Here is a 26964-nt window from a genome sequence, read left to right on the forward strand (position 1 = left end):
TGAATATACAGTGTTGAAGCAACAGCTGAATATTGCAGACTTTGTGAAAAAAGTATACTTTGCATATTTCGGACTAAAGCTTGGAGATCAAGATAAAGCTTGGGCGCCTCATAAAGTGTGCAAACGGTGTGTTGAGGACCTCTGAAATTGGTTCAAGGGTAAGAAAAAGCTTTCCGTTATGGGATTCCTATGGTATGGCGAGAGCAAAAGAATCATAGTGACGATTGTTACTTTTGTTCATGTGATGTGAAAGGGTATAATTCAAAATGGAAGCATTCCATTTCATACCCCAATATTCACTCAGCAATTCGTCCCATCCCCCATGGCACAGATATACCAGTACCCAAGGCCCCTGCTACCTTGGAAGAGATAACTAGCTCTGATGAAGGTGGAGTCATACCTGAACCAGATGATGAATCAAGTTCTGACTTTGAAGATGATACAAGACCAAAATTGTTTTCCCAGGAGGAGATGAATGATTTGGTAAGAGACTTGAATCTTCCCAAAGATGCCGCTGAGTTACTCGGATCAAGGCTCAAAAGCAAGAATTTATTGTTGCCAGGAGTGTCTTTTTCATAGTTCAGACACCGTGAAGACAAGTTCGTTCCTTACTTTGCCCAGGAAGATAAGTTGGTTTATTGCATTGATGTCGAAGGTTTGATGGGTCAATTCAAAATCCAATATGATTCAGCGCAATGGCGTCTTTTTATTCTTCAAAAAGAAGTCTCAAAGCAGTTTTACTCCACAACGGCTGTTTTTATGCTTCAATCCCTGTAGGTCATTCCGTACACCTCAAGGAAACCTACGAGAACTTGGAATTGATTCTTGGTAAACTTAAATATGAAGACCACGGTTGGCAAGTGTGCAGGGATTTCAAAGTGTTGTGCATGCTGCTCGGGCAGCAAGCTGGGTATACCAAATACCCTTGTTTTCTGTGTCTATGGGACAGTCGAGACCGACAAAATCACTGGACCAAGAAGAATTGACAGCCGAGAGTGCTGACGGTGAAAAAAATGTCCTCCGAGAAACTTTGGTTCCTCCGCATAAATTTCTTCTACCACCTCTCTACATCAAATTGGGTTGATGAAGCAATTCATAAAATCACTTCCAAAAGATGGAGAATGCTTCAAATACTTGGTCACCAAGTTTCCAGGCCTCTCGGAGGCAAAATTGAAGGTGTGTTCGTCGGACCAGACATTAGAAGGCTTATAGCTGATCAAGAGTTTATCAATACCATGACGCATCCTCAAAAAGAAGGGTGGATTGCATTTAAAGAGGTCGTAGAGAAATTTTTAGGCAATAACAAAGACCCTGACTACAAAAAAAATCGTCGGACGAATGCTGAAAGCATTTCAAGCTTTAGGTTGCCTGATGAGTTTGAAAGTGCATTTCCTCCATTCCCACCTTGACAACTTTCCTGAAAATTTGGGAGCTGTGAGTGAAGAGCAAGGTGAACGATTCCACCGGGACATTAAAGAGATGGAAAGAAGATACCAGGGAAGATGGAGCATTACAATGATGGCAGACTACTGTTAGACGCTTCAGAGAGACATTACAGATGCTACTCACAAGCGTAAATGTACCAAGAGAAGCCTCACAGGGAAGAAGAATCAATTTTAGTGTGTGTTAGTGAGCTCATTGCAGTTAAAAAAATGATTTTCATGAAACATTTGTAATAAAAAATTAATTTTATGAGTCTATTTTCATTTATTTTGAGGTATTGTCTTATTTAACATAGTTACTTAAATTGTCAGAAAACGTGATGTTCTATGACAAAGCGGAGGTCATTTTCGGATTCAGCGCACTCAAAAACATAAAGATTACGTGGAATAATCAAAACAGCTCTTGAGAAAAATTTTTTTGCAGACCTGTTATTCAGCATTGCTGTTTCCTCAGATTGTCAGCTCTTGTGATCAGGCCCCAGCTCCTCGCTCCGGTCTCTCCTGTACAGTGAGGCCTCATTATACCCCTGTATAAGGATCTAGTGATGCAGTGTAGACTGTTATTCAGCATTGCTGTTTCCTCAGATTGTCAGCTCTTGTGATCAGGCCCCAGCTCCTCGCTCCGGTCTCTCCTGTACAGTGAGGCCTCATTATACCCCTGTATAAGGATCTAGTGACGCAGTGCAGACTGTTATTCAGCATTGCTGTGTCCTCAGATTGTCAGCTCTTGTGATCAGGCCCCCGCTCCTCGCTCCGGTCTCTCCTGTTCAGTGAGGCCTCATTATACCCTTGTATAAGGATCTAGTGACGCAGTGTAGACTGTTATTCAGCATTGCTGTTTCCTCAGATTGTCAGCTCTTGTGATCAGGCCCCCGCTCCTCGCTCCGGTCTCTCCTGTTCAGTGAGGCCTCATTATACCCTTGTATAAGGATCTAGTGACGCAGTGTAGACTGTTATTCAGCATTGCTGTTTCCTCAGATTGTCAGCTCTTGTGATCAGGCCCCCGCTCCTCGCTCCGGTCTCTCCTGTTCAGTGAGGCCTCATTATACCCTTGTATAAGGATCTAGTGACGCAGTGCAGACTGTTATTCAGCATTGCTGTGTCCTCAGATTGTCAGCTCTTGTGATCAGGCCCCCGCTCCTCGCTCCGGTCTCTCCTGTTCAGTGAGGCCTCATTATACCCTTGTATAAGGATCTAGTGACGCAGTGTAGACTGTTATTCAGCATTGCTGTTTCCTCAGATTGTCAGCTCTTGTGATCAGGCCCCTGCTCCTCGCTCCGGTCTCTCCTGTTCAGTGAGGCCTCATTATACCCTTGTATAAGGATCTAGTGACGCAGTGTAGACTGTTATTCAGCATTGCTGTTTCCTCAGATTGTCAGCTCTTGTGATCAGGCCCCCGCTCCTCGCTCCGGTCTCTCCTGTACAGTGAGGCCTCATTATACCCCTGTATAAGGATCTAGTGACGCAGTGCAGACTGTTATTCAGCATTGCTGTGTCCTCAGATTGTCAGCTCTTGTGATCAGGCCCCCGCTCCTCGCTCCGGTCTCTCCTGTACAGTGAGGCCTCATTATACTCCTGTATAAGGATCTAGTGACGCAGTGTAGACTGTTATTCAGCATTGCTGTTTCCTCAGATTGTCAGCTCTTGTGATCAGGCCCCTGCTCCTCGCTCCGGTCTCTCCTGTTCAGTGAGGCCTCATTATACCCCTGTATAAGGCTCTAGTGACGCAGTGTAGACTGTTATTCAGCATTGCTGTTTCCTCAGATTGTCAGCTCTTGTGATCAGGCCCCCGCTCCTCGCTCCGGTCTCTCCTGTACAGTGAGGCCTCATTATACCCCTGTATAAGGATCTAGTGACGCAGTGCAGACTGTTATTCAGCATTGCTGTGTCCTCAGATTGTCAGCTCTTGTGATCAGGCCCCCGCTCCTCGCTCCGGTCTCTCCTGTACAGTGAGGCCTCATTATACCCCTGTATAAGGATCTAGTGACACAGTGTAGACTGTTATTCAGCATTGCTGTGTCCTCAGATTGTCAGCTCTTGTGATCAGGCCCCTGCTCCTCGCTCCGGTCTCTCCTGTACAGTGAGGCCTCATTATACCTCTGTATAAGGATCTAGTGACGCAGTGTAGACTGTTATTCAGCATTGCTGTGTCCTCAGATTGTCAGCTCTTGTGATCAGGCCCCTGCTCCTCGCTCCGGTCTCTCCTGTACAGTGAGGCCTCATTATACCCCTGTATAAGGATCTAGTGACGCAGTGCAGACTGTTATTCAGCATTGCTGTGTCCTCAGATTGTCAGCTCTTGTGATCAGGCCCCGGCTCCTCGCTCCGGTCTCTCCTGTACAGTGAGGCCTCATTATACTCCTGTATAAGGATCTAGTGACGCAGTGTAGACTGTAATTCAGCATTGCTGTGTCCTCAGATTGTCAGCTCTTGTGATCAGGCCCCCGCTCCTCGCTCCGGTCTCTCCTGTACAGTGAGGCCTCATTATACCCCTGTATAAGGATCTAGTGACGCAGTGCAGACTGTTATTCAGCATTGCTGTGTCCTCAGATTGTCAGCTCTTGTGATCAGGCCCCGGCTCCTCGCTCCGGTCTCTCCTGTACAGTGAGGCCTCATTATACCCCTGTATAAGGATCTAGTGACACAGTACAGACTGTTATTCAGCATTGCTGTTTCCTCAGATTGTCAGCTCTTGTGATCAGGCCCCTGCTCCTCGCTCCGGTCTCTCCTGTACAGTGAGGCCTCATTATACCCCTGTATAAGGATCTAGTGACGCAGTGTAGACTGTTATTCAGCATTGCTGTCTCCTCAGATTGTCAGCTCTTGTGATCAGGCCCCTGCTCCTCGCTCCGGTCTCTCCTGTACAGTGAGGCCTCATTATACCCCTGTATAAGGATCTAGTGACACAGTACAGACTGTTATTCAGCATTGCTGTTTCCTCAGATTGTCAGCTCTTGTGATCAGGCCCCTGCTCCTCGCTCCGGTCTCTCCTGTACAGTGAGGCCTCATTATACCCCTGTATAAGGATCTAGTGACGCAGTGTAGACTGTTATTCAGCATTGCTGTCTCCTCAGATTGTCAGCTCTTGTGATCAGGCCCCTGCTCCTCGCTCCGGTCTCTCCTGTACAGTGAGGCCTCATTATACCCCTGTATAAGGATCTTGTGACGCAGTACAGACTGTTATTCAGCATTGCTGTGTCCTCAGATTGTCAGCTCTTGTGATCAGGCCCCCGCTCCTCGCTCCGCTCTCTCCTGTACAGTGAGGCCTCATTATACTCCTGTATAAGGATCTAGTGACGCAGTGTAGACTGTTATTCAGCATTGCTGTCTCCTCAGATTGTCAGCTCTTGTGATCAGTCCCCTGCTCCTCGCTCCGGTCTCTCCTGTACATTGAGGCCTCATTATACCCCTGTATAAGGATCTTGTGACGCAGTACAGACTGTTATTCAGCATTGCTGTGTCCTCAGATTGTCAGCTCTTGTGATCAGGCCCCTGCTCCTCGCTCCGGTCTCTCCTGTACAGTTAGGCCTCATTATACCCCTGTATAAGGATCTAGTGATGCAGTACAGACTGTTATTCAGCATTGCTGTTTCCTCAGATTGTCAGCTCTTGTGATCAGGCCCCTGCTCCTCGCTCCGGTCTCTCCTGTACAGTGAGGCCTCATTATACCCCTGTATAAGGATCTAGTGACACAGTGTAGACTGTTATTCAGCATTGCTGTGTCCTCAGATTGTCAGCTCTTGTGATCAGGCCTCTGCTCCTCGCTCCGGTCTCTCCTGTACAGTGAGGCCTCATTATACCCCTGTATAAGGATCTAGTGACGCAGTGTAGACTGTTATTCAGCATTGCTGTGTCCTCAGATTGTCAGCTCTTGTGATCAGGCCTCTGCTCCTCGCTCCGGTCTCTCCTGTACAGTGAGGCCTCATTATACCCCTGTATAAGGATCTAGTGACGCAGTGTAGACTGTTATTCAGCATTGCTGTTTCCTCAGATTGTCAGCTCTTGTGCTCAGGCCCTGGCTCCTCGCTCCGGTCTCTCCTGTACAGTGAGGCCTCATTATACCCCTGTATAAGGATCTAGTGACGCAGTGTAGACTGTTATTCAGCATTGCTGTGTCCTCAGATTGTCAGCTCTTGTGATCAGGCCCCTGCTCCTCGCTCCGGTCTCTCCTGTACAGTGAGGCCTCATTATACTCCTGTATAAGGATCTAGTGACACAGTGTAGGCTGTTATTCAGCATTGCTGTTTCCTCAGATTGTCAGCTCTTGTGCTCAGGCCCTGGCTCCTCGCTCCGGTCTCTCCTGTACAGTGAGGCCTCATTATACCCCTGTATAAGGATCTAGTGACGCAGTGTAGACTGTTATTCAGCATTGCTGTTTCCTCAGATTGTCAGCTCTTGTGATCAGGCCCCTGGCTCCTCGCTCCGGTCTCTCCTGTACAGTGAGGCCTCATTATACCCCTGTATAAGGATCTAGTGACGCAGTGTAGACTGTTATTCAGCATTGCTGTGTCCTCAGATTGTCAGCTCTTGTGCTCAGGCCCTGGCTCCTCGCTCCGGTCTCTCCTGTACAGTGAGGCCTCATTATACCCCTGTATAAGGATCTAGTGACGCAGTGTAGACTGTTATTCAGCATTGCTGTTTCCTCAGATTGTCAGCTCTTGTGCTCAGGCCCCCGCTCCTCGCTCCGGTCTCTCCTGTACAGTGAGGCCTCATTATACCCCTGTATAAGGATCTAGTGACACAGTGTAGACTGTTATTCAGAGGATTGGCGCAGCGCAGTAGAAGTCTTGGAGTCGGGAGTGGGAGGTACAGATTAGATAAGATAAGATAATCCTTTAATCGTCCCACCATGGGGAAATTCAGAGCATTACAGCAGCAAGGCAGGAAGAAGTACAGATACAGATGCATAAAGGCATTACATTGACAGTAGGTAGGTACATATACGAAAAAAAAAAAATGTAACCGGACTGTCACAACTTTGGATCTATCAGTTCTCTGTTTGGGTCGTTCTCCGTTTTGGACAGTGCTGGTTATACAGCCTAACTGCAGCAGGAAGGAAGGACTTTCGATAGCGCTCCCTCTCACATTTAGGATGAAGTAGCCGGTCACTGACAGTACTGCACATCTTTGTCACGGTCTCATGCATGGGATGGGAATCATTCTGCACCATGTAGCCACCTTGGCCAGTATCCTCCTGTCACCTACTTCCTGAACTGGGTCAAGGGGGCATCCCAGGACAGAGCTGGCCCTTCTAATCAGTTTGTCCAGCCTATTCCTGTCCCTGGTTGATATGCCACTACCCCAGCACGCCACACCAAAGAAGATGACTGATGCCACAACAGAGTTGAAGAAGGATGCAAGGAGTGCCCTTCTAACTCCGTGCAGAGGTTAGTCGAAAGTAGTTTGCAGGGTGCAGCGGTCGATTAGGCCAATAGACAGAAATGAGGGAGGAGATATAGGGGGCTTTGTGGGTGAGAACAAGTACTTTGAATTGGATCCTATAATAAGAGCAGACGCGTCCGAGTATCGATTAGCCAGATAGATGACCCTGGCTGCTGCATTAAGTATGGACTAGAGAGGGGATAGTCAAGTAACGGGGAGGCCATTTAATAGAGCGTTGCAGTAATCCAGGCGGGAGTGGATCTATGCTACAGTGAGGGTTTTTGTTGTTTCCATGGTGAGAAAAGGGCGGATTCTAGAAATGTTCTTTAGGTGTAAGCGGCAAGAGCGGGCAAGAGATTGTATATGGGACGTGAAGGAGAGATTGGTGTCAAACATAACGCCCAGACAGCGCGCATGGTGCCGGGGTGTTATTATAGTGCCACCCACGGAGAGGGAAATGTCAGATTTAGGGAGGTTAGTAGACGGCGGGAGTAGAAGTTCAGTTTTGGAGAGGCTGAGTTTCAGATACAGAGCAGACATGATGTTGGAGACTGCGGACAGACAGTCACTGGCATTCTGTAGTACAGCGGGGGTAAGGTAGGGGGAATGACGTATATAGTTGTGTCATCAGCATAAAGATGGTACTGAAAGCCAAATCTGCTGATGGTCTGTCCAATTGGGGCCGTGTAGAGAGAGAAGAGAAGGGGGCCAAGGACTGAGCCCTGAGGTACCCTGACAGCGAGAGGAAGAGGAGATAACGTGGAACCAAAGAACAAAACACTGAAGGAGCAGTCATAAAGATAGGAAGAGAACCAGGAGAGAGCAGTGTCCTTAATGCCTAGTGACTGGAGCCTAGAGAGTAGGAGATGGTGGTCAACAGTGTCGGAAGCTGCAGATAGGTCAAGAAGAATGAGCAGAGAGTGGTTACCGTTACGTTTTGCTGTCAGAAGGTCATTGGTAACTTTGATGAGTGCAGTTTCAGTCGAATGTAGGGGGCGGAAGCCGGACTGTGAAGGGTCTAGAAGGGAGTGAGTAGAGAGGTAACGGGTAAGGCAGGAGTAAACTAGGCACTCCAAAAGTTTAGAGATGAAGGGGAGATTGGAGACTGGTCTGTAGTTGTTTATGCACGACGGGTCGAGAGTGGGTTTCTTTAGTAATGGAGTAACGATGGCATGTTTGAAGGAGGATGGGAAAATGCCCGAAGAGAGATAGATTAATTATTGCAGTTAGGTGAGTTGTGACGACTGGAGAGACTGGAGGAGATGTGAGGGAATGGGGTCGGTAGTGCATGTGGTTGGACAAGAGGAAGAGAGGAGTCTGGAGACTTCTTCTGTGATGGGATCAAATGTGGAAAGTGAGCCAGTGGAGATGCAGGAAGGGATGGGAGTCACAGCACTTGGTGGTTGGGAGCAGATTTCCTGACGGATATTATCTATTTTTTCTGTAAAGTGGGAGGCCAGATCATCAGCACAAATGTCTGTGATAGGGACTTGTGCTTTTGGCCTGAGGAGGGAGTGAAAAATGTCAAAAAGTTTCTTGGGGTTGTTGGCTAGTGAGGAGATCAGGGTGATGAAGTAGGTCTGTTTGACGAGGTGAAGGGCAGCGTTATAGGTTCTTAAAATAAATTTGAAGTGGATGAAGTCTTCTGGTGTGCGGGTTTTTCTCCATAGGCGTTCAGCACTCTTAGAGCATCGCTGGAGAAGTTGAGTTTGCAATGTGAGCCAGGGCTGATTTACTCTGTGCTTGGAGGTTCTGAGGGTGAGGGGAGCTACTTGGTCAAGGGTGCTTCTAAGGGTGTCATTGTAGTGATGAACAGCCAGATCAGGACAGGAAAAAGAGGAGATTGGGGACAGTGATGAGTGTAGTGAGTCTGAAAGTGTCTGAGGGTTAATGGCTTGTAGATTTCTGACTGTGTGGTAGGTAGGAGTGAGCTGGGGTGGGCGAGGATTTGTGAGCGTGAAGGAGAGTATGTTGTGGTCAGAGAGTGGAAGCGGTGAGTTATTTAGGTGGGAGATTGAACAGAGCCAAAGACCAGATCAAGGGTGTTACCGTCCTTGTGTGTCTCAGAGGTTGAACGCTGCGAGAGGCCTAGAGAGGTGGATAGTGATAGAAGCTGGGATGCAGATGTGGAAGTAGGGCTGTTAATGGGGATGTTGAAGTCTCCCAGTATAAGAGTAGGTAGTTCTGAGGACATGAAGTGCGGCTGTCATGGTCACATGTGACTGGACACACCGCCTCCAGCAGGGCGAATTTATATGACACGCGTGACCCTGGATACACTGCCTCCAGCAGGGCGAATTTAAATAATAGAACGTGCAGCCGGATACACCGCCTCCAGCAGGCGAATTTCAGTAGTACACGTATGTCTGGATACACCGCCTCCAGCAGGGCGAATTTCAGAATAAAGGGGAAAACCAGGAAAACAATTACAATGGTGGCCCTGCGATAGGGAATGGGGACGTGGAGACCTCCTGCACTCCCCTGAGTCAGTGTCTCTACACTCCTAACGATCCCTAAGCCAGTTCCGCAGCGGGCGCCGATCAGGATACCTGAAATCCCTAGCTCGCCCTGAATCAATCCCTTACTAGTGAAGTGGACGGTGCAGAAACTAATCCCACCACTGCACTAAAACACACATTGAGGAAAGTGACAAACAGGGAAACACCACTTAGCTTTGCTCTGTTGCTAATGCTCCAAGCAACAGAGTCCGACACCTGAGTGCATCTTTTCCTCCAACCTGATCCAACACCTGAGTGCAGCTTTCCAGCAACAGAGTCCCGCATCTGAGTGCAGCTTTCCAGCAACAGAGTCCCGCATCTGAGTGCAGCTTTCCAGCAACAGAGTCCCGCATCTGAGTGCAGCTTTCCAGCAACAGAGTCCAGCATCCGAGTGCAGCTTTCCAGCAACAGAGTCAGCATCTGAGTGCAGCTCTCTTCCAGCAACAGAGTCCAGCATCTGAGTGCAGCTTTCACCATAGCTTCCACTCCACCAAGCTTTGCTAGAACTCCTCACTGACACCATAGCTGCCACTCCACCAAGCTTTGCAAGAACTCCTCGCTGACACCATAGCTGCCACTCCACCATGCTTTACAAGAACTCCTCGCTGACACCATAGCTGCCACTCCGCCAAGCTTTGACAGAATTCCTCCCTGACACCATAGCTGCCACTCCAGGATTCTGACTGAACTGCCAGGAACTCTCTCTAGCTCCTTCCTTCACCAAGGATGGTTGGAAAACACCAATATCACCAATAGTGAGTGAGAACACCTGACACGCCTTTATAGTTAGGAGCCAGAGTCTCACACCTGTTAGAGATTCCCGTGCAATAATGCTCACCGCCACCGGGGGCAAACTAGAACAAAAGACACCACTGTGTAATAACCCTAATGGCCACCGGGGGCAAAACCAACTCTAAGCAACCAGCTCAAAGGAATAAAAAAGGTTACTTACTCAAAACCTGTCATATCCAACCTGGATCATGACAGCGGCAGCCAGGCAGAAAAGTGGTCAAGGAAGTGGGTGGGTGAGCCTGGGGGCCGGTATATGACCGCTACACTGAGCGAGAGGGGACAGAAGAGCCTGATGGTGTGGACCTCAAAAGAAGGGAATGAGAGTGATGGAACTGGGGGGTTGACCTGGAAAGTGGATTGTTGGGACAGGAGTATGCCGACTCCACCACCATGTCTGTTTGTGGGTCTCGGGGAATGAGAGAATTGTAAGCCATCATAGGAAATGGCGGCATGACAGACAGTGTCAGAATCCTGAATCCCAGGTTTCAGTGAGGGCCAACAGATTAAGAAAGTTGTTCAGAAAGTAGTTGTGCTGGAAAGGAAGCGTGTTACAAACAGACCGTGGATTCCAGAAGGCACAATTAAAAGATGGAGACGAGGGAGTGCAAGTAATATTTATAAGATTATTATGGTTTCGATATGAGGTAGGGTAGGGGTTGAGGTTGGGGGATGGTCGACCAGGGTTGGGGGAGATGTCCCTTGAAATCAGTAGGAGTAGGAAGATAAAGAGCAAATGGTTGTTGAAATTGCAAGTAGTTTTTTTCTGCGATGTGTTTGGGCAAGATGGGCTGAGGTTTTTCAGGAAGGTGAGAAGTGCATGGCAGCTGTACATGGGAGAGGGAAGTATAGAGGGGTAGATGTATATGAGCCATGATGGCGGGGGGGATGGGGTGGTGAATGTGGATGACAAGGGAGCACAGGAGGATAGAAATAAAGCACATGGTTAAAAGGGAATGCAAAGTGTCGGTTACCTGATTCCTGCCATGGATAACTGTCGTTTACTTGATGCTTAGCTTCTGTGATGCTTTGCTTATGGGATGCCTGTGGGGTGCATGCAGGCATCCCATAAGCAAAGCATCACAGACAGTGCTTCCCCTTAGGCCCCACTACAGGGTCAGGAGAGAGGGATTGTGGGAGCTGGTTTGGTATAATTTAGCAGCTGGGGCCAGCACACCAGGGGGTGGTTAGATGATCAAAGGCACGAGACCAGGCTGCATCTATATGCTATAGAACCTTCCACCTGATAAGATCTAGAGAGGCCCCAGTCAGGGATATAAAGGTACTATCACACTTAGCGATGCACCAGCGATCCCGACCAGCGAAATGACGCAGTCAGGATCGCTGGTGCATCGCTAAGTGGTTGCTAGTGAGCTGCCACACAGGCAGATCTCACCAGCGACATAGCAGGGGTCGGGGGTCGCTACTTACCTGTCAGACGAGGCAATTCTGACGTCCTTCCGCCCGCGTCCACGCGTCGCTCCAGCAGGAAGCTGACGCCGAGAAACGGTCCAGGCCGCTCTCGCGCGATCAGCGATAACCAGTGGGGAGTCGGTCGGAGGTAAGTATCACACATAGCGATATCGCTGCTGCATCACAAAAAACAGTGACGTTATAGCGATATTGCTAGCGATATTGCTTAGTGTGACAGGGCCTTAAAGCAGTAAGTATTAAATACAGTGCAACAAATTAATTATACCAAAACTTTAGCAGGAACATTAAAATATGTAGCAAAATGGCTAAAGCAGCAGAAGACAGACAGCAAGGAGAAGTATGGACTTGTACCATTTGGATATATTGCAGTAGAAATGACAGCCAGCAGAGGTGGGGAGTTCTGCCATTCAGGCTGCTTGCTAACAGTGAATGGAGTGAATTCAATACTTACCTTACCCTTAGGGCTCATACTCACTTGTGAGAGACTCGCACGATTCTCGTGTGAGTTGCTCGCATGAAAACCTGGCACTGCCGCCGACACTGGGACCGGAGCGTGCGGCTGTATAGAAATACATGTAACTGCACACTACGGTCCCAATGCCGGCGGCAGTGCCAGGTTTTCATGCGAGAGACTCTCACAAGTGAGTATGAGCCCTTAGCAGCAACAACTGACGTCGTCTATCCTCCTCCCTGTAGTGTTGTCCTGAATCGTCCTCACTCCTGACTTAGACTTAGGCTGGCCCTGCGTTCAACCGGATCCATTACATGGTGACACTAACGCTATGTAACGGATGTGTTAACGCACCCATTGGCCGCAATACTAACGCATCCAAATGCATGCCAAATCGGCATGATGCATTACTTCATGACGTACCCTTGAACGCGGTCTGCAGCATTCGGGGGGGCGTCATGAAGTAACGCATCATGCCGATTTGGCATGCGTTTGGATGCGTTAGTATTGCGGCCAATGGGTGCGTTAGTGCCGCTATGTGACGGATCCCGTTGAACGCAGGGCTATTAACGCAATGTGAACCCGGCCTAACACTATGAGAAGATGATATACCAAACAATGTGCGGAGTCTCTCCTCCTGCACACACCATATACTGTATGTATACGCCAGGGAGGAGGGGCCGGTGAAGTATATATTTGGGACTAAAGGTAACGCACAGGCCATTGCAGATGATGATGATGAGCTGCGTCCCTCCTCTTACACACAGTCACATGTCATATACGCCATGGAGGAACTGGCAGGATATTTTCCGGACTGAAGGTAACTCCCCTGCATTTATCCACAGTCCACAATTCCACCTTTCCCTCTCTCCCCCAGATGAGTCACAGTCAGGCTTCACTAAAGGGCCTGTCACACTAAGCGATGTATCGATATCGCTGTCTGATACTTACCTCCGACCGGCTCCCCCGCTGGTTATCGCTGATCGCGCAAGAAGGTCCTGGACCGTTTCTCGTCGGCCGCTTCCTGCTGTGTGGAGACGAGCGACGCGTGGACGTGGCCGGGAGGAAGCAGGATCGCCGCATCTGACAGGTAAGTAGCGACCCCCGACCGCTGCTATGTCACTGGTGAGATCTTCCTGTGTAGCAGCTCACTAGCGACCACTTAGCGATGCACCAGCGACAGCGATCCTGACCGGGTCATATCGAAAGTCAGGATCGCTGGTGCATCGCTAAGTGGTCGCTACTGAGCTGCCACACAGGAAGATCTCACAGCGACGCACCAGCGGTCGTTACTTACCTTTCACACACAGCGATCCTGACGTCCTCCCGCCCGCGTCCAGCATCGCTCGTCTCCACACAGCAGGAAGACAGACAGCGGGGAGCGGTCGGAGGTATCACACACAGAGATATCGCTAGCAATGTCGCTGCTGCGTCACAAAATCGGTGATGTTAGCGATATTGCTAGCGCAATCGCTATGTGTAGAACCCCCTTTAGTGTGACAGTACCTTAAGCTGAAGCAGATAAGCTGCTGCGCTCGTTCTCCCTGCAGAGCCGGCTCATTTCATTCACAGCAGGGAGCCGGCTCTTTGTATCGGATCGTTCACGAACGACACATCACATTATGAACGTGTTCCTGTGGAAGCTGATACACAATCGCTGTAAGGATCCAGTGTGGGTTAGGTGGGAAGAAGTCACATGATCCGGACCAGTGCGCCCTGATCCCACCAAGTGCCCACAAAGGACTCATAATCTCACAGAAGCTGCAGTCATCATGAGTGGGCGTTACCCCGGGAATTGGGGCGTTTCTAGGCCGGAGGGGGTGGAGCTAAAGCGTCTAAATTATCAGTCAGCAGATACAGCATCACGTGACCGCTGTCATAGGGGCGTGCGGCGAGGACGTGCACCACCTGTGCTTCCCGCCGATCACCAGCAGAGGGGGCTACTGCACACAGCTTCCGCGAAGTTTCGCTTTCACTGGCGGCTGGTCACGTGTCAGCGACGACATCCTCATCAAGTGTATTGTCTGTTACCAGTCAGCGGCAGTCGCTGGAGTCACCAGGTGAGTGCTGGGTGTATGTGACTGACTGTCACGTGTGTGATTGACCTGTGTGTGTGACTGACTGTCGTGTGTATGTGACTGACTGTCACGTGCGTGTGTGACTGACTGTCGTCTGTGTGACTGACTGTTGTGTGTGTGTCTGACTGTCGTGTGTGTGGCTGTCGTGCGTGTGTGTCTGACTGTCGTGCGTGTGTGTCTGACTGTCGTGTGTGTGTGTCTGACTGTCGTGTGTGTGTGTGTCTGACTGTCGTGTGTGTGTGTCTGACTGTCGTGTGTGTGTGTCTGACTGTCGTGTGTGTGTGTCTGACTGTCGTGCGTGTGTCTGACTGTCGTGCGTGTGTCTGACTGTCGTGCGTGTGTCTGACTGTCGTGCGTGTGTCTGACTGTCGTGCGTGTGTCTGACTGTCGTGCGTGTGTCTGACTGTCGTGCGTGTGTGACTGACTGTCACGTGTGTGATTGACCTGTGTGTGTGACTGACTGTCGTGTGTATGTGACTGACTGTCACGTGCGTGTGTGACTGACTGTCGTCTGTGTGACTGACTGTTGTGTGTGTGTCTGACTGTCGTGTGTGTGGCTGTCGTGCGTGTGTGTCTGACTGTCGTGCGTGTGTGTCTGACTGTCGTGCGTGTGTGTCTGACTGTCGTGTGTGTGTGTGTCTGACTGTCGTGCGTGTGTCTGACTGTCGTGCGTGTGTCTGACTGTCGTGCGTGTGTCTGACTGTCGTGCGTGTGTCTGACTGTCGTGCGTGTGTCTGACTGTCGTGCGTGTGTCTGACTGTCGTGCGTGTGTCTGACTGTCGTGCGTGTGTCTGACTGTCGTGCGTGTGTGTCTGACTGTCGTGTGTGTGTGTGTCTGACTGTCGTGTGTGTGTGTCTGACTGTCGTGCGTGTGTCTGACTGTCGTGCGTGTGTCTGACTGTCGTGCGTGTGTCTGACTGTCGTGCGTGTGTCTGACTGTCGTGCGTGTGTGACTGACTGTCACGTGTGTGATTGACCTGTGTGTGTGACTGACTGTCGTGTGTATGTGACTGACTGTCACGTGCGTGTGTGACTGACTGTCGTCTGTGTGACTGACTGTTGTGTGTGTGTCTGACTGTCGTGTGTGTGGCTGTCGTGCGTGTGTGTCTGACTGTCGTGCGTGTGTGTCTGACTGTCGTGTGTGTGTGTCTGACTGTCGTGTGTGTGTGTGTCTGACTGTCGTGTGTGTGTGTGTCTGACTGTCGTGTGTGTGTGTCTGACTGTCGTGCGTGTGTCTGACTGTCGTGCGTGTGTCTGACTGTCGTGCGTGTGTCTGACTGTCGTGCGTGTGTCTGACTGTCGTGCGTGTGTCTGACTGTCGTGCGTGTGTCTGACTGTCGTGCGTGTGTGACTGACTGTCACTTGTGTATGTGACTGACTGTTTGTGTGGCTGTCTGTCGTGTGTGTGACTCGTGTGTGTGTGACTGACTGTCGTGCGTGACTGACTGTGTGTGTCTGTCGTGTGTGTGTCTGTCGTGTGTGTGTCTGTCGTGTGTGTGTGCGTCTGACTGTCGTGCGTCTGACTGTCGTGCGTCTGACTGTCGTGCGTCTGACTGTCGTGCGTGTGTCTGACTGTCGTGCGTGTGTCTGACTGTCGTGCGTGTGTCTGACTGTCGTGCGTGTGTCTGACTGTCGTGCGTGTGACTGACTGTCGTGTGACTGACTGTCACGTGCGTGTGTGACTGACTGACTGTCACGTGCGTGTGTGACTGACTGTCACGTGCGTGTGTGACTGACTGTCACGTGCGTGTGTGACTGACTGTTGTGTGTGTGTCTGACTGTCGTGTGTGTGACTCGTGTGTGTGTGACTCGTGTGTGTGTGACTGTCTCGTGTGTGTGACTGTCTCGTGTGTGTGACTGTCTCGTGTGTGTGACTGTCTCGTGTGTGTGACTGTCTCGTGTGTGTGACTGTCTCGTGTGTGTGACTGTCTCGTGTGTGTGACTGTCGCGTGTGTGTGTGTGACTGTCGCGTGTGTGTGTGTGACTGTCGTGTGTGTGTGTGTGTGACTGTCGTGTGTGTGACTGTCGTGTGTGTGACTGTCGTGTGTGTGACTGTCGTGTGTGTGACTGTCGTGTGTGTGACTGTCGTCCGCGTGTGACTGTCGTGTGTGTGACTGTCGTCCGCGTGTGACTGACTGACTGTCGTGCGTGTGACTGACTGACTGTCGTGCGTGTGACTGACTGACTGTCGTGCGTGTGACTGACTGTCGTGCGTGTGTGTGTGACTGACTATCGTGTGTGACTCACTGCGTCCCCCCCTCTCGCGGCGCCCCCTCACTGCGCAATAGCCGCGATGCTCCACTCTGCGGCGCCCCCTCCCTGCACTGTAGCCAGGACATCCCCGCCCTCGCTGGGCCCCCTCGCTGCGCTGTAGCCGGGGCGTTCCCCCCCCCCCCCCCCCCGCTGCGTTGTAGCTGGGACGTACCACCCTGCTGCGTCCCCTCACTGCGCTGTAGCCGGGATGTCCCCACCCCGCGGCGTCCCCTCACTGCGCTGTAGCTGGGACGCTCCACCCCGCGGCGCCTCCTCGCTGCGCTGTAGCTGGGTCATTCCACCCCGCGGTGCCTCCTCGCTGCGCTGTAGCTGGGACGCTCCACCCCGCGGCGCCTCCTCGCTGCGCTGTAGCTGGGTCATTCCACCCCTCGGCGCCTCCTCGCTGCGCTGTAGCCGGGACGCTCCACCCCGTGGCGCCCCCTCGCTGCGCTGTAGCCGGGACGCTCCACCCCGCGGCGCCCCCTTGCTGCGCTGTAGCTGAGACGCTCCACCCTGCGGCGCCCCCTCGCTGCGCTGTAGCCGGGACGCTCCACCCCGCGGCGTCCCCTCGCTGCGCTGTAGCCGGGACGCTCCACCCCGCGGCGTCCCCTCGCTGCGCTGTAGCCGGGACGCTCCACCCCGCGGCGTCCCCTCGCTGCGCTGTAGCCGGGACGCTCCACCCCGCGGCGTCCCCTCGCTGCGCTGTAGCCGGGACGCTCCACCCCGCGGCGTCCCCTCGCTGCGCTGTAGCCGGGACGCTCCACCCCGCGGCGTCCCCTCGCTGCGCTGTAGCCGGGACGCTCCACCCCGCGGCGTCCCCTCGCTGCGCTGTAGCCGGGACGCTCCACCCCGCGGCGTCCCCTCGCTGCGCTGTAGCCGGGACGTTCCACCCCGCGGCGCCCCCTCGCTGCGCTGTAGCCGGGACGTTCCAACCCGCGGGGCCCCCTCGCTGCGCCGTAGCCGGGACGTTCCACCCCGCGTCGCCTCCTCGCTGCGCTGCAGGTTGAACTATACTTTGTCCTGACTTGTGTCTTTACGTTCATCACACTGGTTGTTGGTTTTCATTTTTCTCTTTTCATTTGCAGAATGAAAATAAATTTTTGCCCTCAGTGTGGGAAGAAAGCAGAAGACAAGTTCATCTATTGCCCATTTTGCGGAATAAAATTTCAGAGAGAAGAAACTGCTGAGTCCGAGAGTGATTCAGAGGACGACCATGTCCCCCCACCAGGTACAGACACCTGTGTGCGACCGTCTGGTGTTACTGCGTGGCCTCTTCACAGCTGCTCACCGGGTACAGTCCAGATCTAACTCTTGTCAGGCTGGAAATGTCTTGTTATAAGATTTAGGGCCATGATTTAGCAAAAAATCATTGTCAGTACGGTGTGTAGCAAATGAAAGTGACTCTGATCTGTTATAGTAGATTACAGCTTCTCTTTGCCTTGTACGCCGTATTGCCCCCTCACTGGTGCTATGGCCGGAGCGTACCCCTGTATGCCCCCTCACTGGCGCTACGGCTGGAGTGTACCCCTGTATGCCCCCTCACTTGTGCTACGGCCGGAGCGTACCCCTGTATGCCCCCTCACTGGTGCTACGGCCAGAGCGTACCCCTGTAGGCCCCCTCACTGGTGCTACGGCCGGAGCGTACCCCTGTAGGCCCCCTCACTGATGCTACGGCCGGAGCGTACCCCTGTAGGCCCCCTCACTGATGCTACGGCCGGAGCGTACCCCTGTAGGCCCCCTCACTGATGCTACGGCCGGAGCGTACCCCTGTAGGCCCCCTCACTGATGCTACGGCCGGAGCGTACCCCTGTAGGCCCCCTCACTGATGCTACGGCCGGAGCGTACCCCTGTAGGCCCCCTCACTGATGCTACGGCCGGAGCGTACCCCTGTAGGCCCCCTCACTGATGCTACGGCCGGAGCGTACCCCTGTAGGCCCCCTCACTGATGCTACGGCCGGAGTGTACCCCTGTAGGCCCCCTCACTGATGCTACGGCCGGAGTGTACCCCTGTAGGCCCCCTCACTGATGCTACGGCCGGAGTGTACCCCTGTAGGCCCCCTCACTGATGCTACGGCCGGAGTGTACCCCTGTAGGCCCCCTCTCTGATGCTACGGCCGGAGTGTACCCCTGTAGGCCCCCTCTCTGATGCTACGGCCGGAGTGTACCCCTGTAGGCCCCCTCACTGATGCTACGGCCGGAGTGTACCCCTGTAGGCCCCCTCACTGATGCTACGGCCGGAGTGTACCCCTGTAGGCCCCCTCACTGATGCTACGGCCGGAGTGTACCCCTGTAGGCCCCCTCACTGATGCTACGGCCGGAGCGTACCCCTGTAGGCCCCCTCACTGATGCTACGGCCGGAGCGTACCCCTGTAGGCCCCCTCACTGATGCTACGGCCGGAGCGTACCCCTGTAGGCCCCCTCACTGATGCTACGGCCGGAGCGTACCCCTGTAGGCCCCCTCACTGATGCTACGGCCGGAGCGTACCCCTGTAGGCCCCCTCACTGATGCTACGGCCGGAGCGTACCCCTGTAGGCCCCCTCACTGATGCTACGGCCGGAGCGTACCCCTGTAGGCCCCCTCACTGATGCTACGGCCGGAGCGTACCCCTGTAGGCCCCCTCACTGATGCTACGGCCGGAGCGTACCCCTGTAGGCCCCCTCACTGATGCTACGGCCGGAGCGTACCCCTGTAGGCCCCCTCACTGATGCTACGGCCGGAGCGTACCCCTGTAGGCCCCCTCACTGATGCTACGGCCGGAGCGTACCCCTGTAGGCCCCCTCACTGATGCTACGGCCGGAGCGTACCCCTGTAGGCCCCCTCACTGATGCTACGGCCGGAGCGTACCCCTGTAGGCCCCCTCACTGATGCTACGGCCGGAGCGTACCCCTGTAGGCCCCCTCACTGATGCTACGGCCGGAGTGTACCCCTGAATGACTTTTATTGCGCAGCTAAAACAAAAATGGATTTACCGTAAAATGGAAAAAACATGGGTGGACCTGGGAAACACAGGTCTACACGTTCTGAGCTCACACGCTCTAAGTCCTGACATCGTGTGTGTCCAAGCTGCAGACATTTGTAGAGAGACGGGAGACTGTGAACGCCAATAAGAAGGAAGTGAGGGAAATTATCAAACCATGGAACAGCGAACACTAATGTAAGGACATTTGAATGGGTCTTACAGAAAATCGCATGTTGTATCATACAGATTGCAGATCTGAAGATAACAACCACCAGAAGAATATGTATGTGTGTATATACAAATGGCTGAAGAACAAGTTATTAATATATTAGTGTAAATCAGTTTTATAATGAATCTAGTATTTAGTTTGAGGATCCAATGTGCTTCACGTTTGAGTAAAGTTTTGGTCCGATTTCCACCTCTCCAGGGACGATGGACCCTGGCGTTCCTCCAAAACATCTCTCTATCCCTGACATGGAGCATTTGATCTATAATGAATTGATCTTCGCGTCATGTAAATGTTCCGCTATTCTGATCTTAAACGTTCGTATGACACAACCCTCATATTGAGCAGCACAATTCTGACATTCAGCCAAGTACACAACGTGTGGTGTTGCAGTTAGTGGAGGAATTAATTTGAATATGTCGTGGGAAGAACTATGGTGTGTGATGAAAATTGAAATGTTTTGGACGTGTATTTGCATAAGCTGCATTTTGGAAGACCGCACTTAAAATTCCTTTTGATAGTTAACCAGGATTGTTGTGTTGAACCCCATTCACAAAAAAAATCTAGGAAATAAAATATATCTCCTAGAGATTTTTCTTTCCGGGCAGAGGATAAAGTATTGGCAAGTCTGTGATCTTGATAAAATAGGGAAAGATTTTTATTGAAAATTATTTTACCGTATATACTCGTGTATAAGCCGAGATTTTCAGCCATTTTTTGGGGGCTGAAAGTCCCCCTCTCGGCTTATGCACGAGTCATATACCTGGGGGTCGGCAAGGGGAGCAGGGGTGTCAGAGATCATACTTACCCCCCCCACCGGCGCGGTCTCTGCAGCCCCCCGCTTCTCCCACGGTCTCCCTTCCTGTGTTCAGCGGTCACATGGTACCGCTTATTAAACTCATTAATATGCGCATATTCATGAGTGTAATGAGCGGTATCATGTGACCGCTGAAGGCAGGAAGGGAGACCGTGGATAAGTGGGGCTGCAAAGACCATTCCAGGAGGGGGTAAGTATAGCGATATCCACCTGTCCCGGGTCCATCACTGCTCACCACTGTCTGCTGCCTCCTGTGTCAGTGACGTTTAGCCAGCAGAGGGTGCGGTGATGTGGTTAGTGTGCGCTGCGCCCTCTGCTGGCTGAACAGTCACTGACAACAGGAAGCCCAGACAGCGGTGAGCAGTGATGGACCCCGGACAGGTGAATATCTCAGGTGCCGGGTCCTGAGCAGGAGAGGTGAGTATGGCATTTTTTGCAGCAGCAGCAGCATATGGGGGCACAATATATGGAGCATCTTATGGGGACAGCATATGGGGGCATATTCTATGGGGCAGCATATGGGGGCATATTCTATGGGGCAGCATATGGGGGCATAGTCTATGGAGCATTTTATGGGGCATAATCTGTGGATCATCATATAGGGCATTTTATGGGGGCATAATCTATGAAGCATCTTATGGGACCATAACCTTTATGGAGCATTATATGGGGCATATTCTATGGAGCATCTTAAGGGGGCATTATTAACCTTTGTGCAGCATTATATGGGGCATATTTTGTATGGAACATCTTATGGGGCCCATCATGAACTGTATGGAGCATTATATGGGGCTCCTGATTCAATATGCATATTCAAAAACATTTACCCTTCTGATGTCTCAATTAATTTTACTTTTATTGGTATCTATTTTTATTTTTGAAATTTACCAGTAGCTGCTGTATTTTCCACACTAGGCTTAAACGCGAGTGAATACGTTTTCCCAGTTTTTTTATGGCAAAATTAGGGGGGTCGGCTTATACACGGGTCGGCCTATACACGAGTGTATACGGTAATCGCTTCATAGTCCGTACTGAGGAGGTAACAAAAGTGATTTTATCTGAGAAATTATTGCGTGTTGTTGGTGTAGCATCTAATAATGCAGCTATCTTCTGGGTTCATGTGAGAAGATTTATGATGACTTCTGGCACGAAGTCTATTTTTAATGAGGGTGGATTCTTCACCAAAAGAGAAGTAATCAGAGTAAACCCACAGGGAGACTTTTAATAACTTGGTGGAGGTGGAAGCTAGTGGTGTGGAGAACTGATTTTTTTTTTTTTTTTTTTTTTTTTTTTTTCCCCACTGCGTTTTCTATATAGTTTGGTATGAATAGACTTGTTTCATTGATTACCTGTGAGCAAAACATCAAGAAACGATATGTGTAAACCAAGAGACTCCGCCGTAAAATGTAAATTTGAAATTTTATTGAGAAAGGTAGTAAATTCTAGTGATATTAGTTAAATTATAATGTCCCTGTCTTATGAGTAACAGGATTTTTGGTTGCTTACCGTAAAATCTGTTTCTCTGAGCCTTCATTGGGGTGTGTCCATCGTTCCTGTGTCCCCCAATGAAACGATGGAAAAAGTAGGTCGTCAATATATCTACCATACCATATGATATTGTAACGGAATGGATTGGTAGGCAAATGTAATACCGTTTCCTCCAACCACGCCATGTAAAGGTTAGGCAGAGGTGGTGAGAAATTGGCACCCATCGGACAGCCTAGGATTTGGAGGAAAAATGTATTATTAAAGGAAAAAAAACTGATGGTTAACAAAAACAAGGTAACGTGTAAAATATCCATGAACAATGGTGAATATCCACTATATTTAACCCCTTAGTGACAGAGCCAATTTGGTAATTAATGACCAAGCCCTTAGAAAGAACATGCCATTGATTGGCAGCGATGATCGTAGCAAACGGATTCAAGACAGTACCATTGTCCGTATCAGGAGCACGGTATGGAGTGGATTTTATTGCCGCTTTCTTCGTTGCCTTGTCTCTTGCCTTCTCGGAGTCCAGTTTGTTTTTGAAAAATGTTAGTTGCAATTAAAGTAAAGTTTTAATATACTGTATTCCACTACATGCTGCGATATTCTACTGCCATTCTTCCACCACTCCTTGGTTTGTATGCAAGTATTCTACCACCACTCCTTGTTTGATCTTCCACTACCCTTATACTAGCAACAGATAATTGTATGATGTAAAGGGATTTCCTTTTTTCATTGACGTCCCGTCCATAGAATACAACATCAATCCTTGATTGATGAGAATTGGGTCACTGGGATCACAACACTTTGAGAAATCTTACAGAATTGTATTTGCAGTCATAATTACTTGCAGAGCATTGAGCTGCCATGAGTGGAGGGGTAGGGTTCTATAATGCACCATTATATTGAATACCGGTAATTGGAATTCTAAAAGTTTGGGAACCGTCACTTACACTTTAAAGGGAATCTGTCACCCCTTTTTAGTGATATCATGTAAAGATATCACCCAATTGTGCGTCCCATAAGGATTCTTTTTAGGATTTTTTTATTCCCCCCGACCCCTCACCTTTGATGCAAAAATACCTTTGTTATCTTGAAGAGGTATGCAAACCGCCGCGGTCTGGCCCGATGGGCGTGGCTTAGTCGCCTTCTCACCCCCCCCTCCTCAGCTTACTGAGCGTAATTTTCTTCTGTGAATATCACAGATAACGTTGTTTGCCGCGCTATCGCATTCAAAGAGGCCTCCAGCGCCTGCGCAGTATGCTTCGCCCAACTGTGGGCAAAGCATATAAGCGGTACATGTGACAGATTCCCTTTAAAGGCGGATTTTGTATGACATCGATAATATCTAGTGCTCTTACCGTCTACATTTTTTCTTTCTTATAGGACACTGGACACCAGTAAAATCTTCTCCAGATGGTACGTCTTTCCAGAAGAAATTAAGCTGCGATTGTTCAGATAAAGTAGCACAAGACAGGGAATGGCCCAGTACTTCTCCCAAAGCTGGTAAGACTTCCTTCTTTCCTTTATTTGTTACTCCTTTGTAATGTGAGTTGATGATTGACATAAAAAACTATTTCTTTTTCAGTGTATTAATCATACAGTAGTCATACATCATAAAATGTTGCAACTTTATTTCCTTCTTGACCCACAGAATAAAGTTAACACTTGACATAAATTTAAAATGCCCATGATAGAAGAATTGCGGTTTGGTTTATATTCCTTTCCACATAGTGTAATAAAATATATTTATTTTGATATAGCTAGATAGACATCGGAAAAGTATGGGTGCCAAGCCTCCCTGGCGTCGACCAAACCATCCCAATGCAAAAAGCAATTGGAGGCAGCACACCAACAAAAAAAAAAAATAAATTTTGTTTTATAGCTTATTTTGGCAATGGCTCAGGTTCACACTGTAGACCTGCTCCAAAATTTGACACTGACAAGTACAACTCCTCCCCCAAAAAGTGAGCCCTCATATGACTACATCAACAAAAAAAGGGAAAAAAAAAGTTATGTCTCATGGAACGGATCAAAAAGTTTGGTAAAAAAGTTGTTCAGCATAAATGCCAAAACTGAAGTGGATGGAAAGGGGTTAAAATGCGGAGGGTTTCTAACTATTAACTCTAGAGAAAATTGGAGCCCACGGTATGTATTGTGCATTTCTCTGGAAGAATTCCCACCATATAAACCCAAAATATAGATGTTCCTTTTAGGCCTCAGTTTTTCCAGTATGTGACAATTACACTTTCCTATGCAGTAGGTGTATGTGTGTGTTTTTTTTTTTTCTTTATTATTGTACTTGTAGTATCTAAACAGATTCACAATTTTTTAGTTCAAAGATAGCAATACCTATAAGATCTTAATATTATAAAACTGTTGACTTGTTTTAAAGGGAAGGTGCCGCAATTTTATATAATTTGCAAAAAAATAGTAAGTTACAAAACATGTTGTTTCAGCAAATGTTGTACTAACCAGGATTTATGGTTTGTTTGTAATAATGTTTCAATGTAGCCACTGGGCGCTGACATCTTGATTTGCAGATCTGTGGAGGACTCATACAGTCTGCAAACATGGCCGCCCCTGGACATAGGAGACTGCGACCGCACATTGCAGCCTCAGTAGCAGAGAACTGGGCACGCCCCTGTGGGCTGCACCATTCACTGCTGTAGGTGTGGCTGGGCGCCATTTTACTGTAGCCCAGTGCTGTCTGCTGAGCTCCACTTACCCTCTATCACAGGACCACTTGTTGTGACATAACAGGTCCTGTGTTGTGAGGAGAGGCTGAAGAAAAGGAGAAGGTGGTCAGCAGAGGAGAGAAGCGCTCACTGGAGCCGGAGGATGGAGAGTGGTGAGTGCGGGTGACTTTCATCTATGCTCCTCTGTCCTGCTCCAGGCTCAGCCCTGTGCTTCCTGCTCCAGCGTCCTCCTGCTCTGTCTCCGCCTCCTCACACACAGCCCCAGTGATCTCCAGTAATCTGACACCTTTGCTTTTATGGCTGTCTGAGGAGGACAGTGACATATACAGCCCATAGTCTAGTGTATAATTGGGGGGGCTGGAAGTTTCACCAGTGTGGGCATATCTGTAATACTGACTTGTGTGATACTTCCTGCTGAGCCGTGTATCTAATCACTCCTGTGTGATACTGCCTGCTGAGCCGTGTATCTAATCCTATCCTGTGTGATACTGACTGCTGAGCCGTGTATCTATTCCTATCGTGTGATACTGACTGCTGAGCCGTGTATCTATTCCTATCCTGTGTGATACTGACTGCTGAGATGTGTATCTAATCCTATCCCGTGTGATACTGCCTGCTGAGCCGTGTATCTAATCACTCCTGTGTGATACTGCCTGCTGAGCCGTGTATCTAATCCTATCCTGTGTGATACTGACTGCTGAGCCGTGTATCTAATCCTCTCCTGTGTGATACTGACTGCTGAGCCATGCATCTAATCCTCTTCTGTGTGATACTGCCTGCTGAGCCATGCATCTAATCCTCTTCTGTGTGATACTGCCTGCTGAGCCGTGTATCTAATCCTCTCCTGTGTGATACTTTCTGCTGAGCCGTGTATCTAATCCTCTCCTGTGTGATACTGACTGCTGAGCCGTGTATCTAATCCTCTCCTGTGTGATACTGCCTGCTGAGCTGTGTATCTAATCCTCTCCTGTGTGATACTGACTGCTGAGCCGTGTATCTAATCCTCTCCTGCGTGATACTGACTGCTGAGCCGTGTATCTAATCCTCTCCTGTGTGATACTGCCTGCTGAGCTGTGTATCTAATCCTATTCTGTGTGATACTGCCTGCTGAGCCGTGCATCTAATCCTCTTCTGTGTGATACTGCCTGCTGAGCCGTGCATCTAATCCTCTTCTGTGTGATACTGCCTGCTGAGCCGTGTATCTAATCCTCTCCTGTGTGGTACTTTCTGCTGAGCAGTGTATCTAATCCTCTCCTGTGTGATACTGACTGCTGAGCCGTGTATCTAATCCTCTCCTGTGTGATACTGCCTGCTGAGCTGTGTATCTAATCCTCTCCTGTGTGATACTGACTGCTGAGCCGTGTATCTAATCCTCTCCTGTGTGATACTGACTGCTGAGCTGTGTATCTAATCCTCTCCTGTGTGATACTGCCTGCTGAGCTGTGTATCTAATCCTATTCTGTGTGATACTGACTGCTGAGCCGTGTTTCTAATCCTATCCCGTGTGATACTGCTCTCCTGAAATACTCTGTGCTGCTGTCACCCTGCTCCCAGAATCCTTGCTGCCTGCCATCCTCGGTGACTGAAGACCCCATTCCTCTCCTCAGATCCTGTCCTGGCGATGTGTGAAACCGAGGGGACAGGGGCCTGATGTATGGTGGAAGGAGCAGGGCGACAGCAGCACAGAGTATTTCAGGAGAGCAGTGTGCTGGTCTGTGGGGGGCGCCCTGTTCGGTGCCAGGGATTGTACATAGAGCGCTGTGTTTTATACACATGGATGGACCGTCTGCTTGTCTGCTCCACAGAAATCCAGGAAACTTGTCTGCTGATTGATGGCCTGTTTTGATCCAGACTTTACATGCAAAGACAATCAGTAACTTTGCAAGCCCCATCAAAATGGCTGCTCACTGTGTCTATAGATGTCATAGGTTTTTGTGCCAGATTTCAGTAGCTGCTCCCCCTAGTGTTAACAAGTGGAAATGTCAAACTTTTTAAAATTATTTTTCATATTTTGCAAAATTAAAAATAAACGATAATATTTTTTAAGAAAATGTAAACATTAATTCTTTACATTTTTTCAATTGCTGAAAAAAATTTTTTTGGATGGCACCTTCCCTTTAAAGTCAGAAGTCAAAAATGCAACAAAGGAAATCTGACAAGTTCACCGAGGACTGCGCTGAAGAGAAAAGTGAACTTTACCCCAGAAAAGGAACAGGTGGAAAAAAATGAAGCTTCACCAGCAAAAACAAAGAGTAAGTAATTTTAATTTTTTATTTTATTTTACCCTTACCACAAGCCCATATACTAGGAGGCGCCTGTCTGTATCCTGTTCATTTAGACACTGTTCACATGTTCAGGTTTTTAATACATTAGATAGGGACTGCTCCGTGAAGGGTTACCGTGACGTGGTGGGGCAGCTTGGTATACACTTTTTGAAAAAAAAAAGT

General features: G+C 49.7%; 1 protein-coding gene across 3 annotated transcripts in view; it reads left to right on the plus strand.

The window, feature by feature from the left end:
* Positions 1–13827: 13827 nt before the first annotated feature.
* The window catches only part of LOC141092353 (serine/threonine-protein kinase VRK3-like), an 82773-nt gene continuing 69636 nt past the window's right edge, over positions 13828–26964 (plus strand). The window contains exons 1-4 of one of the 3 annotated variants that reach the window (XM_073578419.1): positions 13833–14056; positions 17413–17555; positions 23205–23324; positions 26641–26769. In XM_073578419.1, the coding sequence (XP_073434520.1) occupies positions 17414–17555; positions 23205–23324; positions 26641–26769 (391 nt within the window). In that variant the 5' untranslated portion in view covers positions 13833–14056; position 17413. Of the gene's footprint in view, positions 14057–17412; positions 17556–23204; positions 23325–24493; positions 24670–26640; positions 26770–26964 lie in introns of those variants that run through there. The other 2 variants (XM_073578421.1, XM_073578422.1) reach the window with 2 other exon arrangements.

This window comes from Dendrobates tinctorius, unplaced genomic scaffold (genome assembly GCF_039654945.1).
Source record: "Dendrobates tinctorius isolate UK_male_01 unplaced genomic scaffold, ASM3965494v1 ptg000059l, whole genome shotgun sequence".
Classification (NCBI taxonomy): domain Eukaryota; kingdom Metazoa; phylum Chordata; class Amphibia; order Anura; family Dendrobatidae; genus Dendrobates; species Dendrobates tinctorius.